At 45.8% G+C, this 14,722-nt stretch overlaps 1 protein-coding gene across 1 annotated transcript in view; it reads right to left on the reverse strand.

The window, feature by feature from the left end:
• SLC4A9 (solute carrier family 4 member 9) overlaps positions 1-14,722 on the reverse strand; it is a 57,785-nt gene that overhangs the window by 25,096 nt on the left and 17,967 nt on the right. The window contains exons 8-9 of the mRNA XM_072145784.1: positions 13,318-13,431; positions 9,983-10,157 (exon numbers count right to left, since the gene is read on the reverse strand). Coding sequence (XP_072001885.1) covers positions 9,983-10,157; positions 13,318-13,431 — 289 coding nt within the window. The remainder of the gene's footprint in view (positions 1-9,982; positions 10,158-13,317; positions 13,432-14,722) is intronic.

Raw genomic sequence — 14,722 nt, forward strand, 5'->3', positions numbered from 1 at the left:
TATTTTATAAAGGGTGATAGCTACATTTTATATGCACTGAACTCCCTCTAGTGGCTGCTGCAGACAAATGATATGACCTTATGATAAAGCAGAAGTAGTTCAGTGCTGGTCTCCTTCATCGCAACCCAAAGGCAAATAAATAGTTACAATTAGAGATGAGCGAACATGCTCGTCCGAGCTTGATGCTCGGTCGAGCATTAGGGTACTCGAAACTGCTCGTTACTCGGACGAATACTTCGCCCGCTCGAGAAAATGGCAGCTCCCGCCGTTTTGCTTTTTGGCGGCCAGAAACAGAGCCAATCACAAGCCAGGAGACTCTGCACTCCACCCAGCATGACGTGGTACCCTTACACGTCGATAGCAGTGGTTGGCTGGCCAGATCAGGTGACCCTGGGATAGACTAGCCGCTGGCCGCGCTGCTCGGATCATTCTGTCTCTGGATGCCGCTAGGGAGAGAGCTGCTGCTGGTCAGGGAAAGCGTTAGGGTGTTCTATTAGCTTACTGTTAGGCAGGAGTGATTCTCAAAGAACCCAACAGCCCTTCTTAGGGCTACAATAACGTTCTACTTTTTTTATTTTAATTTGCATCTTTTACCATTTTGTGAGGAATTAGCAGGGGGACTTGCTACCGTTGTGTTTAGCTCTTAGTGGCACACATATCCATAGCAAAGACCGAAGTGGGAAAATTCAGTAGGGGTTGGATTTCTATTAGGCAATAACTCAGTGTCATCTCATCTGGCATAGTAGTGTGCTTCCTTTGATACTTGGCTAGAAAATAGCCATAGGAGAATACAAACAGCTTCTTGAAGCCTACAGTAGCGTTCTATATATTTGATTTCTGGTTGATCTGCTGGTGGCTGTAGTTTCTGCAGTGCATGTACTTGCCAATTCTGAGCAATTTGTAGTGAGACTTGCGACCGCTGTGTTCTGCGCTTAGTGGCGCACATATCCATAGCAAAGGCCGAAGTGGCAAAATTCAGTAGGGGTTGGATTTCTATTAGGCAATAACTCAGTGTCATCTCATCTGGCATAGTAGTGTGCTTCCTTTGATACTTGGCTAGAAAATAGCCATAGGAGAATACAAACAGCTTCTTGAAGCCTACAGTAGCGTTCTATATATTTGATTTCTGGTTGATCTGCTGGTGGCTGTAGTTTCTGCAGTGCATGTACTTGCCAATTCTGAGCAATTTGTAGTGAGACTTGCGACCGCTGTGTTCTGCGCTTAGTGGCGCACATATCCATAGCAAAGGCCGAAGTGGCAAAATTCAGTAGGGGTTGGATTTCTATTAGGCAATAACTCAGTGTCATCTCATCTGGCATAGTACTGTGCTTCCTTTGATACTTGGCTAGAAAATAGCCATAGGAGAATACAAACAGCTTCTTGAAGCCTACAGTAGCGTTCTATATATTTGATTTCTGGTTGATCTGCTGGTGGCTGTAGTTTCTGCAGTGCATGTACTTGCCAATTCTGAGCAATTTGTAGTGAGACTTGCGACCGCTGTGTTCTGCGCTTAGTGGCGCACATATCCATAGCAAAGGCCGAAGTGGCAAAATTCAGTAGGGGTTGGATTTCTATTAGGCAATAACTCAGTGTCATCTCATCTGGCATAGTAGTGTGCTTCCTTTGATACTTGGCTAGAAAATAGCCATAGGAGAATACAAACAGCTTCTTGAAGCCTACAGTAGCGTTCTATATATTTGATTTCTGGTTGATCTGCTGGTGGCTGTAGTTTCTGCAGTGCATGTACTTGCCAATTCTGAGCAATTTGTAGTGAGACTTGCGACCGCTGTGTTCTGCGCTTAGTGGCGCACATATCCATAGCAAAGGCCGAAGTGGCAAAATTCAGTAGGGGTTGGATTTCTATTAGGCAATAACTCAGTGTCATCTCATCTGGCATAGTACTGTGCTTCCTTTGATACTTGGCTAGAAAATAGCCATAGGAGAATACAAACAGCTTCTTGAAGCCTACAGTAGCGTTCTATATATTTGATTTCTGGTTGATCTGCTGGTGGCTGTAGTTTCTGCAGTGCATGTACTTGCCAATTCTGAGCAATTTGTAGTGAGACTTGCGACCGCTGTGTTCTGCGCTTAGTGGCGCACATATCCATAGCAAAGGCCGAAGTGGCAAAATTCAGTAGGGGTTGGATTTCTATTAGGCAATAACTCAGTGTCATCTCATCTGGCATAGTACTGTGCTTCCTTTGATACTTGGCTAGAAAATAGCCATAGGAGAATACAAACAGCTTCTTGAAGCCTACAGTAGCGTTCTATATATTTGATTTCTGGTTGATCTGCTGGTGGCTGTAGTTTCTGCAGTGCATGTACTTGCCAATTCTGAGCAATTTGTAGTGAGACTTGCGACCGCTGTGTTCTGCGCTTAGTGGCGCACATATCCATAGCAAAGGCCGAAGTGGCAAAATTCAGTAGGGGTTGGATTTCTATTAGGCAATAACTCAGTGTCATCTCATCTGGCATAGTAGTGTGCTTTGATACTTGGCTAGAAAATAGCCATAGCAATAGGATAGCATTGTTTGGTTTTAAAAACTCAAAAAAAAACAAAAAACACAAAAAAAAAAAAAAAACACAAAAAAAAACAAAAAAAAGTAAAAAAAAAAATAAAGTTATAACTCTCATTTTAAAAATGTTTAACCCGAGGGCTAGGGGTAGAGGACGAGGGCGGGGACGTGGGCGTCCAACTACTGCAGGGGTCAGAGGCCGTGGTCCTGGGCGGGGTGAGACACCACCTGCTGATGAGGGAGCAGGGGAACGCCGCAGAGCTACACTCCCTAGGTTCATGTCTGAAGTTACTGGGACTCGTGGTAGAGCACTGTTGAGGCCAGAACAGTGCGAACAGGTGATGTCGTGGATTGCTGACAATGCTTCGAGCAATTTGTCCACCACCAGTCAGTCTTCCACGCAGTCCACCCATGTCACCGAAATCGCCACTCCTCCAGCTCCTGCACCTCAGCCTCCTCCCCCCCAGTCTGCCCCCTCCCAGGAAAATTTGGCATTTGAACCGGCATACTCTGAGGAACTGTTTTCTGGACCCTTCCCACAGTCACAAACCACTTGTCCGGTTGCTGCTGAGCAATTTTCCGATGCCCAGGTTTTCCACCAGTCACAGTCTGTGGGTGATGATGACCTTCTTGACGTAGTGGAAGTGTGTAAAGAGGTGTCCGACGATGAGGAGACACGGTTGTCAGACAGTGGGGAAGTTGTTGTCAGGGCAGGAAGTCCGAGGGGGGAGCAGACTGAGGGATCGGAGGATGATGAGGTGACAGACCCAAGCTGGGTTGAGAGGCCGGGTGAACACAGTGCTTCTGAGACGGAGGAGAGTCCTCGACCTGAACAGGTTGGAAGAGGCAGTGGTGGGGCCAGACGGAGAGGCAGGGCCAGAGCTGGTGCATCAGCGCCACTGTCAACTAGTGAAGCTCCCGTGGTGAGGGCTCTTGCGGCGAGGGCTAGATCTTCAGAAGTGTGGAGGTTCTTTAAGGAAACACCGGATGACCGACGGACTGTGGTGTGCAACATTTGCCAAACCAGGCTCAGCAGGGGTTCCACCACTACTAGCTTAACTACCACCAGTATGCGCAGGCATATGAATGCTAAGCACCCCACTCAGTGGCAACAAGCCCGTTCACCTCCGGCCGTGCACACCACTGCTCCTTCCCCTGTGTCAGCTGCTAGTCAGCCCCCTGCCCAGGACCCTGGCACAAAAACCCCATCGTCACCTCCACGATCCTCCACAGCATCCACCAGCGTTCAGCTCTCCATACCCCAGACGCTGGAGCGGAAACGCAAATATAGTGCAACCCACCCGCACGCCCAAGCCCTTAATGTGCACATCTCCAGATTGCTTAGCCTGGAGATGCTGCCCTATAGGCTAGTAGAGACCGAGGCCTTTCGCAACCTCATGGCGGCGGCCGCCCCTCGGTATTCGGTCCCCAGCCGCCACTACTTTTCCCGATGTGCCGTCCCAGCCCTGCACCAGCACGTGTCAGACAACATCATCCGTGCCCTGACCAACGCCGTTTCTGACAAGGTCCACCTGACCACGGACACGTGGACGAGTGCTGCCGGGCAGGGCCACTATATATCGCTGACGGCACATTGGGTTAACTTGGTGGAGGCTGGGACCGAGTCTGACCCTGGGGCTGCTCATATACTGCCGACGCCGAGGATTGCGGGGCCTACCTCGGTCCAGGTGTTTCAGGCCTACTATGCCTCCTCCTCCTCCCACCCCTCCTCCACCTCCTCCTCCGAACTACCATCCGTGGGCACGGCGCCATCAGTCGGTAGCTCTAGGCACAGCAGCAGTGCCGTCGCTAAGCGACAGCAGGCGGTGCTCAAACTGCTGAGCCTAGGCGACAAAAGGCACACCGCCCAAGAGCTATTACAGGGCATCACGGTGCAGACTGATCTGTGGCTGGCACCGCTGAACCTCAAGCCGGGAATGGTTGTGTGTGACAACGGCCGTAACCTGGTGGCGGCTCTGCAACTCGGCAGACTGACACATGTGCCATGCCTGGCCCATGTGTTAAATCTGATTTCTGTGTTTCCTCAAGACATACCCCAATCTGTCTGATTTGCTCACGAAGGTGCGCCGCATCTGTGCGCATTTCAGGAAGTCCAGCCCAGATGCTGCCACTCTCAGGGCAGCGCAGCGCCGCCTCCAACTGCCCGCTCACCGACTGTTGTGCGACGTGCCCACGAGGTGGAATTCAACACTGACCATGTTATCCAGAGTTTACCAGCAGCGCAGAGCGATTGTAGACTGCCAGATGTCAACTTCCACCAGAACTGGTAGTCAGGTCAGTCAGCTTCCTCAAGTCTACAATGAGGAGTGGACGTGGATGTCTGATATCTGTCAGGTGCTGAGTAACTTTGAGGAGTCAACACAGATGGTCAGTGGCGATGCCGCCATCATCAGCCTCACCATCCCGCTGCTTGGCCTGTTGAAAAACTCTCTGGTCAGCATGAAGTCGGAAGCTTTGCGCTCGTCACAAGAGACGGGGGAAGAATATTCCCTTGTTGATAGCCAAAGCACCCTGAGGTCTGTTTCTCAGCGCATATCGGAGGAGGTGGAGGTGGAGGAGGATGAGGAGGAAGAGGAGGAGAATGTTGGCGAGACACAAGAGGGGACCATTGTTGAGTCCTTCACTGTTCAGCGTGTATGGGCAGAAGAAGAGGAGTTGGAGGAGGAGGAAATGGACAGTCAGGCCAGTGAGGGGAGTGAATTCTTACGCGTTGGTACTCTGGCGCATATGGCAGATTTCATGCTAGGCTGCCTATCCCGTGACCCTCGCGTTCAAAGAATTTATTCCAGCACCGATTACTGGGTGTTCACTCTCCTGGACCCACGGTACAAGCAAAATCTTCCCACTCTCATCCCTGGAGAGGAAAGGAGTGTGAGAATGCATGAATACCAGCAGGCCCTGGTGCACAAGCTGAAACAGTATTTCCCTTCTGACAGCGCTAGCGGCAGAGTGCGTAGTTCTGCGGGACAAGTAGCGAGGGAGAGTAGGCGAGCAGGCAGCTTGTCCAGCACTGGCAAGGGTACGCTTTACAAGGCTTTTGCCAGCTTTATGTCACCCCAGCAAGACACTGTCACCTGTCCCCAGTCTCGGCAGAGTAGGGCTGATCTTTACAGAAAGATGGTGAGGGAGTACGTAGCTGACCATACCATCGTCCTAAATGATCACACAGCTCCCTACAACTACTGGGTTTCAAAGCTGGACATGTGGCACGAACTGGCGCTGTACGCCTTGGAGGTTCTTGCCTGCCCTGCCGCTAGCGTCTTGTCCGAGCGGGTTTTCAGTGCAGCTGGTGGCATCATCACCGATAAGCGTACACGCCTGTCGACTGACAGCGCTGACAGGCTGACGCTTATTAAAATGAATAAAGGCTGGATTTCTCAGAATTTCCAATCTCCACCAGGTGAAGGAAGCTCAACCTGAATAATTGATCCACTCCTCCTCCTCCTCCTCATTTTCCTCCTTCTCCTCCTCTTTGTACAGTAAAGCAGAGGAAACTGGCTATTTTTTGACAGGGCCCACTGGCTCTTGCTATAGTACTTCATGCATTTAATTTTTCTGGAGGGCCACCTACCCGGTCCTCTGTTTGAAACAATTTTTGTGAGTGCCACATACAGGCACTCAATCTATTCCATTTTTCTGGAGGGCCACCTACCCGGTCCTCTGTTTTAAAAAATTTTTGGGACTGCCACATACAGGCACTCAATCTATTCCATTTTACTGCAGGGCCACCTACCTGCTCCTCTGGTTTGAACAATTTTTGGGACTGCCACATACAGGCACTCAATCTATTCCATTTTACTGGAGGGCCACCTACCTGCTCCTCTGGTTTGAAACATTTTTGGGACTGCCACATACAGGCACTCAATCTATTCCATTTTACTGCAGGGCCACCTACCTGCTCCTCTGGTTTGAACAATTTTTGGGACTGCCACATACAGGCACTCAATCTATTCCATTTTACTGCAGGGCCACCTACCTGCTCCTCTGGTTTGAACAATTTTTGGGACTGCCACATACAGGCACTCAATCTATTCCATTTTACTGCAGGGCCACCTACCTGCTCCTCTGGTTTGAACAATTTTTGGGACTGCCACATACAGGCACTCAATCTATTCCATTTTACTGGAGGGCCACCTACCTGCTCCTCTGGTTTGAAACATTTTTGGGACTGCCACATACAGGCACTCAATCTATCCCATTTTACTGGAGGGCCACCTACCTGCTCCTCTGGTTTGAAACATTTTTGGGACTGCCACATACAGGCACTTAATCTATTCCATTTTACTGCAGGGCCACCTACCTGCTCCTCTGGTTTGAACAATTTTTGGGACTGCCACATACAGGCACTCAATCTATTCCATTTTACTGCAGGGCCACCTACCTGCTCCTCTGGTTTGAACAATTTTTGGGACTGCCACATACAGGCACTCAATCTATTCCATTTTACTGCAGGGCCACCTACCTGCTCCTCTGGTTTGAACAATTTTTGGGACTGCCACATACAGGCACTCAATCTATTCCATTTTACTGGAGGGCCACCTACCTGCTCCTCTGGTTTGAAACATTTTTGGGACTGCCACATACAGGCACTCAATCTATCCCATTTTACTGGAGGGCCACCTACCTGCTCCTCTGGTTTGAAACATTTTTGGGACTGCCACATACAGGCACTCAATCTATTCCATTTTACTGCAGGGCCACCTACCTGCTCCTCTGGTTTGAACAATTTTTGGGACTGCCACATACAGGCACTCAATCTATTCCATTTTACTGCAGGGCCACCTACCTGCTCCTCTGGTTTGAACAATTTTTGGGACTGCCACATACAGGCACTCAATCTATTCCATTTTACTGGAGGGCCACCTACCTGCTCCTCTGGTTTGAAACATTTTTGGGACTGCCACATACAGGCACTCAATCTATCCCATTTTACTGGAGGGCCACCTACCTGCTCCTCTGGTTTGAAAAATGTTTGGGACTGCCACATACAGGCACTATCCAAATTAAATTGTCTCCATAGCAGCCTCCACACGTTGTCTCCATTGCTACCTCCAAAAGTCGTCCATATAGCTGCCTCCATACATCGTCCCTTTATCAAACGAGGTGTGTCAGGCAGAAATTTGGGTTGTTTTCATGGATTCCACATCAAAGTTGTTAACTTTGTCGCCACCCTGCTGTGTTATCCACAAAATATACTGGCAAACTTTTACCATTTAGGGATATTATTTCAGCGCTTCTTGCGCATCTGTTTACATTCCCCTCACCCGGCATATCCTAAACTTATAAGAACGCTACTACACTTGATCTTATACAAAAGGTTCTTAGAAGTGCTGTTTGGGGAGTAGCCTAGAGACAGGGGCTTGGATTGGCGAAAGCTCGCCTGGCAGCGGAACGCCAGCTCCATGCGCATCATGCGCTTCTTGCGCATCTGTTTACATTCCCCTCACCCGCCATATCCCAAACTTATGAGAACGCTACTACACTTAACTTGGTGCAGGCTGGGACCGAGTCTGACCCTGGGGCTGGTCATATACTGCCGACGCAGAGAATTGCGGGGCCTACCTCGGTCCAGGTCTCAAAGGCCTACTATACCTCCTCCCACCCCTCCTCCACCTCCTCCTCCTCCGAATTACCATCCGTGGGCATGGCGCCATCAGTCGGTAGCTCTAGGCACAGCAGCAGTGCCGTCGCTAAGCGACAGCAGGCGGTGCTGAAACTGCTGAGCCTAGGCGATAAAAGGCACACCGCCCAAGAGCTATTACAGGGCATTCCACATCAAAGTTGTTAACTTTGTCGCCACCCTGCTGTGTAATCCCCAAAATATACTTGCAAACTTTTACCATTTAGGGATATTATTTCAGCGCTTCTTGCGCATCTGTTTACATTCCCCTCACCCGGCATATCCTAAACTTATAAGAACGCTACTACACTTGATCTTATACAAAAGGTTCTTAGAAGTGCTGTTTGGGGAGTAGCCTAGAGACAGGGGCTTGGATTGGCGAAAGCTCGCCTGGCAGCGGAACGCCAGCTCCATGCGCATCATGCGCTTCTTGCGCATCTGTTTACATTCCCCTCACCCGCCATATCCCAAACTTATAAGAACGCTACTACACTTAACTTGGTGCAGGCTGGGACCGAGTCTGACCCTGGGGCTGGTCATATACTGCCGACGCAGAGAATTGCGGGGCCTACCTCGGTCCAGGTCTCAAAGGCCTACTATACCTCCTCCCACCCCTCCTCCACCTCCTCCTCCTCCGAATTACCATCCGTGGGCATGGCGCCATCAGTCGGTAGCTCTAGGCACAGCAGCAGTGCCGTCGCTAAGCGACAGCAGGCGGTGCTGAAACTGCTGAGCCTAGGCGATAAAAGGCACACCGCCCAAGAGCTATTACAGGGCATTCCACATCAAAGTTGTTAACTTTGTCGCCACCCTGCTGTGTAATCCCCAAAATATACTTGCAAACTTTTACCATTTAGGGATATTATTTCAGCGCTTCTTGCGCATCTGTTTACATTCCCCTCACCCGGCATATCCTAAACTTATAAGAACGCTACTACACTTGATCTTATACAAAAGGTTCTTAGAAGTGCTGTTTGGGGAGTAGCCTATAGACAGGGGCTTGGATTGGCGAAAGCTCGCCTGGCAGCGGAGCGCCAGCTCCATGCCAAGATCCAACTAACATAGTTTTAACTGCAGCACCTTTAATCTACTACTAGTTCACTGCCTCCATACATCGTCCCCTTATCAAACGAGCTGTGTCAGGCAGAATTTTGGGTTGTTTTCATGGCTTCCATGTTAACTTTGTCGCCACCCTGCTGTGTAATCCACAAAATATACTGGCAAACTTTTATCATGTACCGATATTATTTGAGCGCTTCTTGCTCACCTCCTTTGGTTCCTCTCTGCCACCCATTGGTTTGAAGCCTGAGTCCATTTAGGGTATGTCGCCATGACACTCTCTAGCCTGCCGCCGCTGCCTCTGCATGCCGTCCCCTATAGTGTCAGGGTCAATTATTGGATGTTTTAGATGCTATCTAGCTTCATTCTGTCACTCTGTCATGGCCATGCTGTTGCCCATAATTTTGGCATAATGGTGCGATTATGCAGCCTCAGAGGCATCCATGCATGCTGCCCCTGCTGTTTCCTGTCCATTTCCGTGGTGTTTCCATCCTTTTCTGAGGTTCCCAGGTGTTTGGCCAAGCTTCCCTGTGCAGAGCCTTGGTCCCCTTGAAAAATGCTCGAGTCTCCCATTGACTTCAATGGGGTTCGTTATTCGAGACGAGCACTCGAGCATCGGGAAAAGTTCGTCTCGAATAACGAGTACCCGAGCATTTTAGTGTTCGCTCATCTCTAGTTACAATGTAGATGCTATTAAAACAAAATCAAATAACAAAAAACATAAAAGGGAAATCGAGAAAATATTTATGAATGGTAAATACTTTACCTGCATGTTGTCTGTTGCATCCCCTAGCATACCACCAAAAGTGATAGCATTTGTTGCAGTTGCCAGATAGATAAATAAAATTGATGCAAAGCATTGAAGATTCAGGGCATCATAAAAATCACTCCAATACCAAGGTGCTTTTCTTTTTACATCTTTAATGAGGCCTCCAAAACACCTTAATGACAAAATGGACATGGTTGTCACAGTATCAAAAATATGCCAAAACAATAAAGTTCACTTAAAAAATTATTTTAACCACACTGCCACCATACAATTCTCCATGGTTCTCCATTTTTCATAAATACAGCTAGTGGCAGGTTCCCATAGAGCCCTATTACTTAAATGACACTCTTCCTTTAGCTAAAAAATGCTTCCCTAATATCCCCCTAAAATCAACTTTGTAATCTTGCCTTGCATATAGCCAGATCTAGCTTGAGTTGAGGAGGCATGACCTCCTCAGGATTAATCCAGCAGCTTCTCCCCATACCTTCTAGGCATCATCAATTAACCAGGGTGAAATCATCTATGGTCATTTTACCCCATGCATATATAAGATCACATGAAATCACAGCATGCCCCCATGGAGGCATGCGGAGGAGTAGAAGTCCATGAAGGTATGCTGTGATTTCATGTGATCAGATAAATACATGAGGTACAGTTTTCAAATGTTAGGAGGCAAAATGACCTTAGATAATTTCATCCTGGTCAGAAGACATTAATTGCTGATGCTGGGAAGGCATGGGAAGGAGCTGCTGGATGCCCCATTGACTCTAAATCTGTATATATTGAAAGCAAGTTTACAAAGTTTACTATACAGTATGGTGATGTGAGGGAAACAATTTTTAGTTAGAAGAAGAGTATCAGTTAGTTAATAGGGCTCTATGGGAACCTAGCTGTATTTGTGAAAAAATGTGGAGCTATTAAGTGTGGAACCATATAGAATTTATTACTTTTAGTGGTTAAAGTATGTATTTATTATTTATGGACTGATTTAGCAAGCTCTGTGCAGCGCTGCGTAATCTGTGAGCGCTATAAATTATAAGGAATTATTGTTATTATTATTATTATGTTTCCTTTATTGTACATATTTCAATTTTTAAGATTTTGTTGTAGAGAAAGGAGTAGCTTATTTGGCACCAAAACCTTTAAAAAGCAAACAGAAAAGCTAGTGTGGGAGTGTTTGTTCAGTGTCCAAGTGTGACTTAAGTTACCCGGCGAGGGCTGGGGGAATAGCAGTCTTTGGAGGGAGGGAGCAATGTTATAGTAGTTATATTGTTTTACATAGGGGGCAGTATTATAGTATTTATATCCTTGTACATAGGGGGCAGTATTATAGTAGTTATATTCTTGTACACAGGGGGCAGTATTATAGTATTATATTCTTGTACATAGGGGGCAGTATTATAGTAGTTATATCCTTGTACATATGGGGCAGTATTGTAGTAGTTATATTCTTGTACATAGGGGGCAGTATTATAGTAGTTATATACCTTGTACATAGGGGGCAGTATTATAGTAGTTATATCCTTGTACATAGGGAGCAGTATTATAGTAGTTATAGCCTTGTACATAGGGGGCAGTATTGTAGTAGTTATATTCTTGTACATAGGGGGCAGTATTATAGTATTTATATCCTTGTACATAGGGGGCAGTATTATAGTAGTTATATCCTTGTACATAGGGGGCAGTATTGTAGTAGTTATATTCTTGTACATAGGGGGCAGTATTGTAGTAGTTATATCCTTGTACATAGGGGGCAGTATTATAGTAGTTATATTCTTGTACATAGGGGGCAGTATTATAGTAGTTATATTCTTGTACATAGGGGGCAGTATTATAGTAGTTATATTGTTTTACATAGGGGGCAGTATTATAGTATTTATATCCTTGTACATAGGGGGCAGTATTATAGTAGTTATATCCTTGTACATAGGGGGCTGTATTATAGTAGTTATATTCTTGTACATAAGGGCAGTATTATAGTAGTTATATTCTTGTATATAGGGAGCAGTATTATAGTAGTTATATTCTTGTATATAGGGAGCAGTATTATAGTAGTTATATTTCTTGTACCAGTCTGGGGAAAACCGGGGCGACTATGGCAAGGTTTTTAGAGAGCAGCTGGGAATTTTTTTTATTTTAGTGGGGAATATTAATATTAATTTTTAATTATTTATTTACCATATATGTAATATGTGTGTGTATATTTTAACTTTAAAAAAATTTTAACTTTATATGTCCCCCATGAGGTCATAAAAGACCCATGGGGGACATTATCACACTTTTATTCTGGTTTTCACCTGTGAAAGCCCCAGTTACAGTGGGAAACAACTCCCTGTGGGTTTGGATGTTGGATCAGAGCTGGACTGGGTCTGGCAGCTCTAATTAACCCCTACAGACATGGTGGTGGTCTGTACTGCCCACAGCAGTGCCACCTCTCCTCCTCTGTTCACCTTGCTACTTCAGCGTGATGCTGTAAGGAGTGGAGAAGGGAGAATCTGTAATAAACCACATTTCCCTTCTCCCACGATTAGCGCAGTAGCAGAAGAAAACTGCAGGCTGCAGTATTATGGACTGTGTTTGTAGATGCTATAGATATGTCAATATTTAAAGTTGAATTTGGGGTGGGAGCTGTATATGTATATACTCCCGACTGTAAATTTAACAGTTGATATTTTTCATTGTGCCACCTAGAAACACAATCCTTGTGTGCTATTAAAGTATACTTTTCATTATGCTGTATAGGGGCACTTACAATTTTCTTTTTAGTCCCAACAGTTGCTGAGTTATAATTAAACATATCTGACCTTTATAATCCTCTCCAGAGAGAGAGAGGTAGGTCTATGTGTTATGATAATATTATAATTAGCATTATTCCCCCTTCAAGCACCTGCAGAGAATTATAATGTTCAGATACTGCAAATGGGACCATAGGGGCAAGAAAGAAAATTCAAAGCCCCCCTGAATCTATGTAGCAGACCCTGCAACATATTCTTGAGGTAGGTCATATTTTTAGAAAAACACGGTAGTAGTTCAATTCTTGCACATAGGAGCCAGTGATATTGTAGTTAAATGGTTGTACATTGGGGCTGTATTATAGTAGTTACATTTCTGTACATAGGGGACAGTATAACAGAAGTTATATTCTTGTGCATAGGAGCTGTGTCATATTAGTTATATTATTGTACTTTGGAGCAGTTTTTTCCAGAGCCACTTAAATTCCTGGCCCACCCCTGGTTCTTAAAATCATCATAAATGGCATCTCTGAAATATTTGATACAGGGAGACAAACACTGATTAAACATGTATCCATTTAAATCCAATAATATGCTTACTTGGTTGTTTTTAGTAGTTCTTCACTGACATGAGAATGGCCATGTGCTAATTTCTCGGTGTCATGGTGCTTTCCATTGCAGTGATTGTTTGATACTCTTTGAAGCATTGCTTGCCTGTTAAAAGTGCATTAACTTATACAATGAAAATGTAATAATAGGAAACATCAAAAACAGTTTGCAAAATCTATTTTTCATTTCACAAATATTGTATATAGATTTTTTATTTTTACATTCTAGATTTTAGTCTTTTTAATCAAATTAATTCTAGATCATGGATCTAGAGATAGGTAGGGGGACTAATGCCACTTTCACACTAGCATTTTTCGAACACACATGCAGGTTTTTTTTAAACTGTCAGTAAGTTCTACTTTTCCAAGTCACACGTGTTAAAAATATCATAAGTAGTTGCATTTTATGTAACCACTTAAAGAGAACCCGTCATGCAAAATAACCCCCCTAATCTAAATAGATTTTCATAAACTGCCATTAGAAAGCATTGCCTCTATCCCTTCATTGTCCCTCTTCATGCCTGTAAACCTAAGCAATGAGGTCCTAAAGCTGTATGCAAATGACCTGTGAAATGTCCAATGAGTCATTAGCATATTCAAGCTAATGAGTGGGAGGTACAGCCACACCCCCAGTGCTTGACTGACAGCTTGTATAATGATGTGAGGCTGTATAATGATGTGCTTCCTGGTGCTGGCGCCCCCTGCAGCCTGTGTGTGTATAGGACAGATACAACAGCTCCAGGCAGCCATGTTATAGGACAGTGATGGCGAACCCTTTAGAGACCGAGTGCCCGAACTACAACCAAAATCCACTTATTTACCGTTAAGTGCCAACATGGCATTTTAAGCAGTAACTAATTGCTACCTGCTCTTCCACTTCTTTCAATTGCATTGGCCGCCTGAGGCCACCAATACAGTTGAATGAAGGAGGGCAAATTCAGACTTTCATTATAGCTTCTATCCAAGTTGCCTGGGCAGCAAGAAGATTTGATAGATTTGGTCCTGTTTGGTGTACTCTGTCCTGTGGTGATGGCCTGAGTGCCCACAGAAAGGGCTCTGAGTGCCACCTCTGGCACCCATGCCATAGGTTCGCCACCACTGTTATAGGAGAACATGTCAGGTACTTGTGTAGCTGATGTCTGTGTCTCTGTGTATTAGGAGGATGCAGCATGTCAGGAGATGCAGCACACACACAATATCAATGCTTTACTATACATTACACACAAACATGAGCAGGGGGAGGAGAGGGCAGGTGTAACAGGGGTGACATCACTGCCTCTGACCATGTGACCAGCCTAATTTACATAATAAAGAATAGATTATTTTTCAGTGATTAATGTATGAAATAACTCGATAAAGGCTGGGATGGGATCCTTGTGAGCTGCTCCAACATGTAG

This window comes from Engystomops pustulosus, chromosome 4, assembly GCF_040894005.1.
Source record: "Engystomops pustulosus chromosome 4, aEngPut4.maternal, whole genome shotgun sequence".
Taxonomy (NCBI): Eukaryota; Metazoa; Chordata; class Amphibia; order Anura; family Leptodactylidae; genus Engystomops; species Engystomops pustulosus.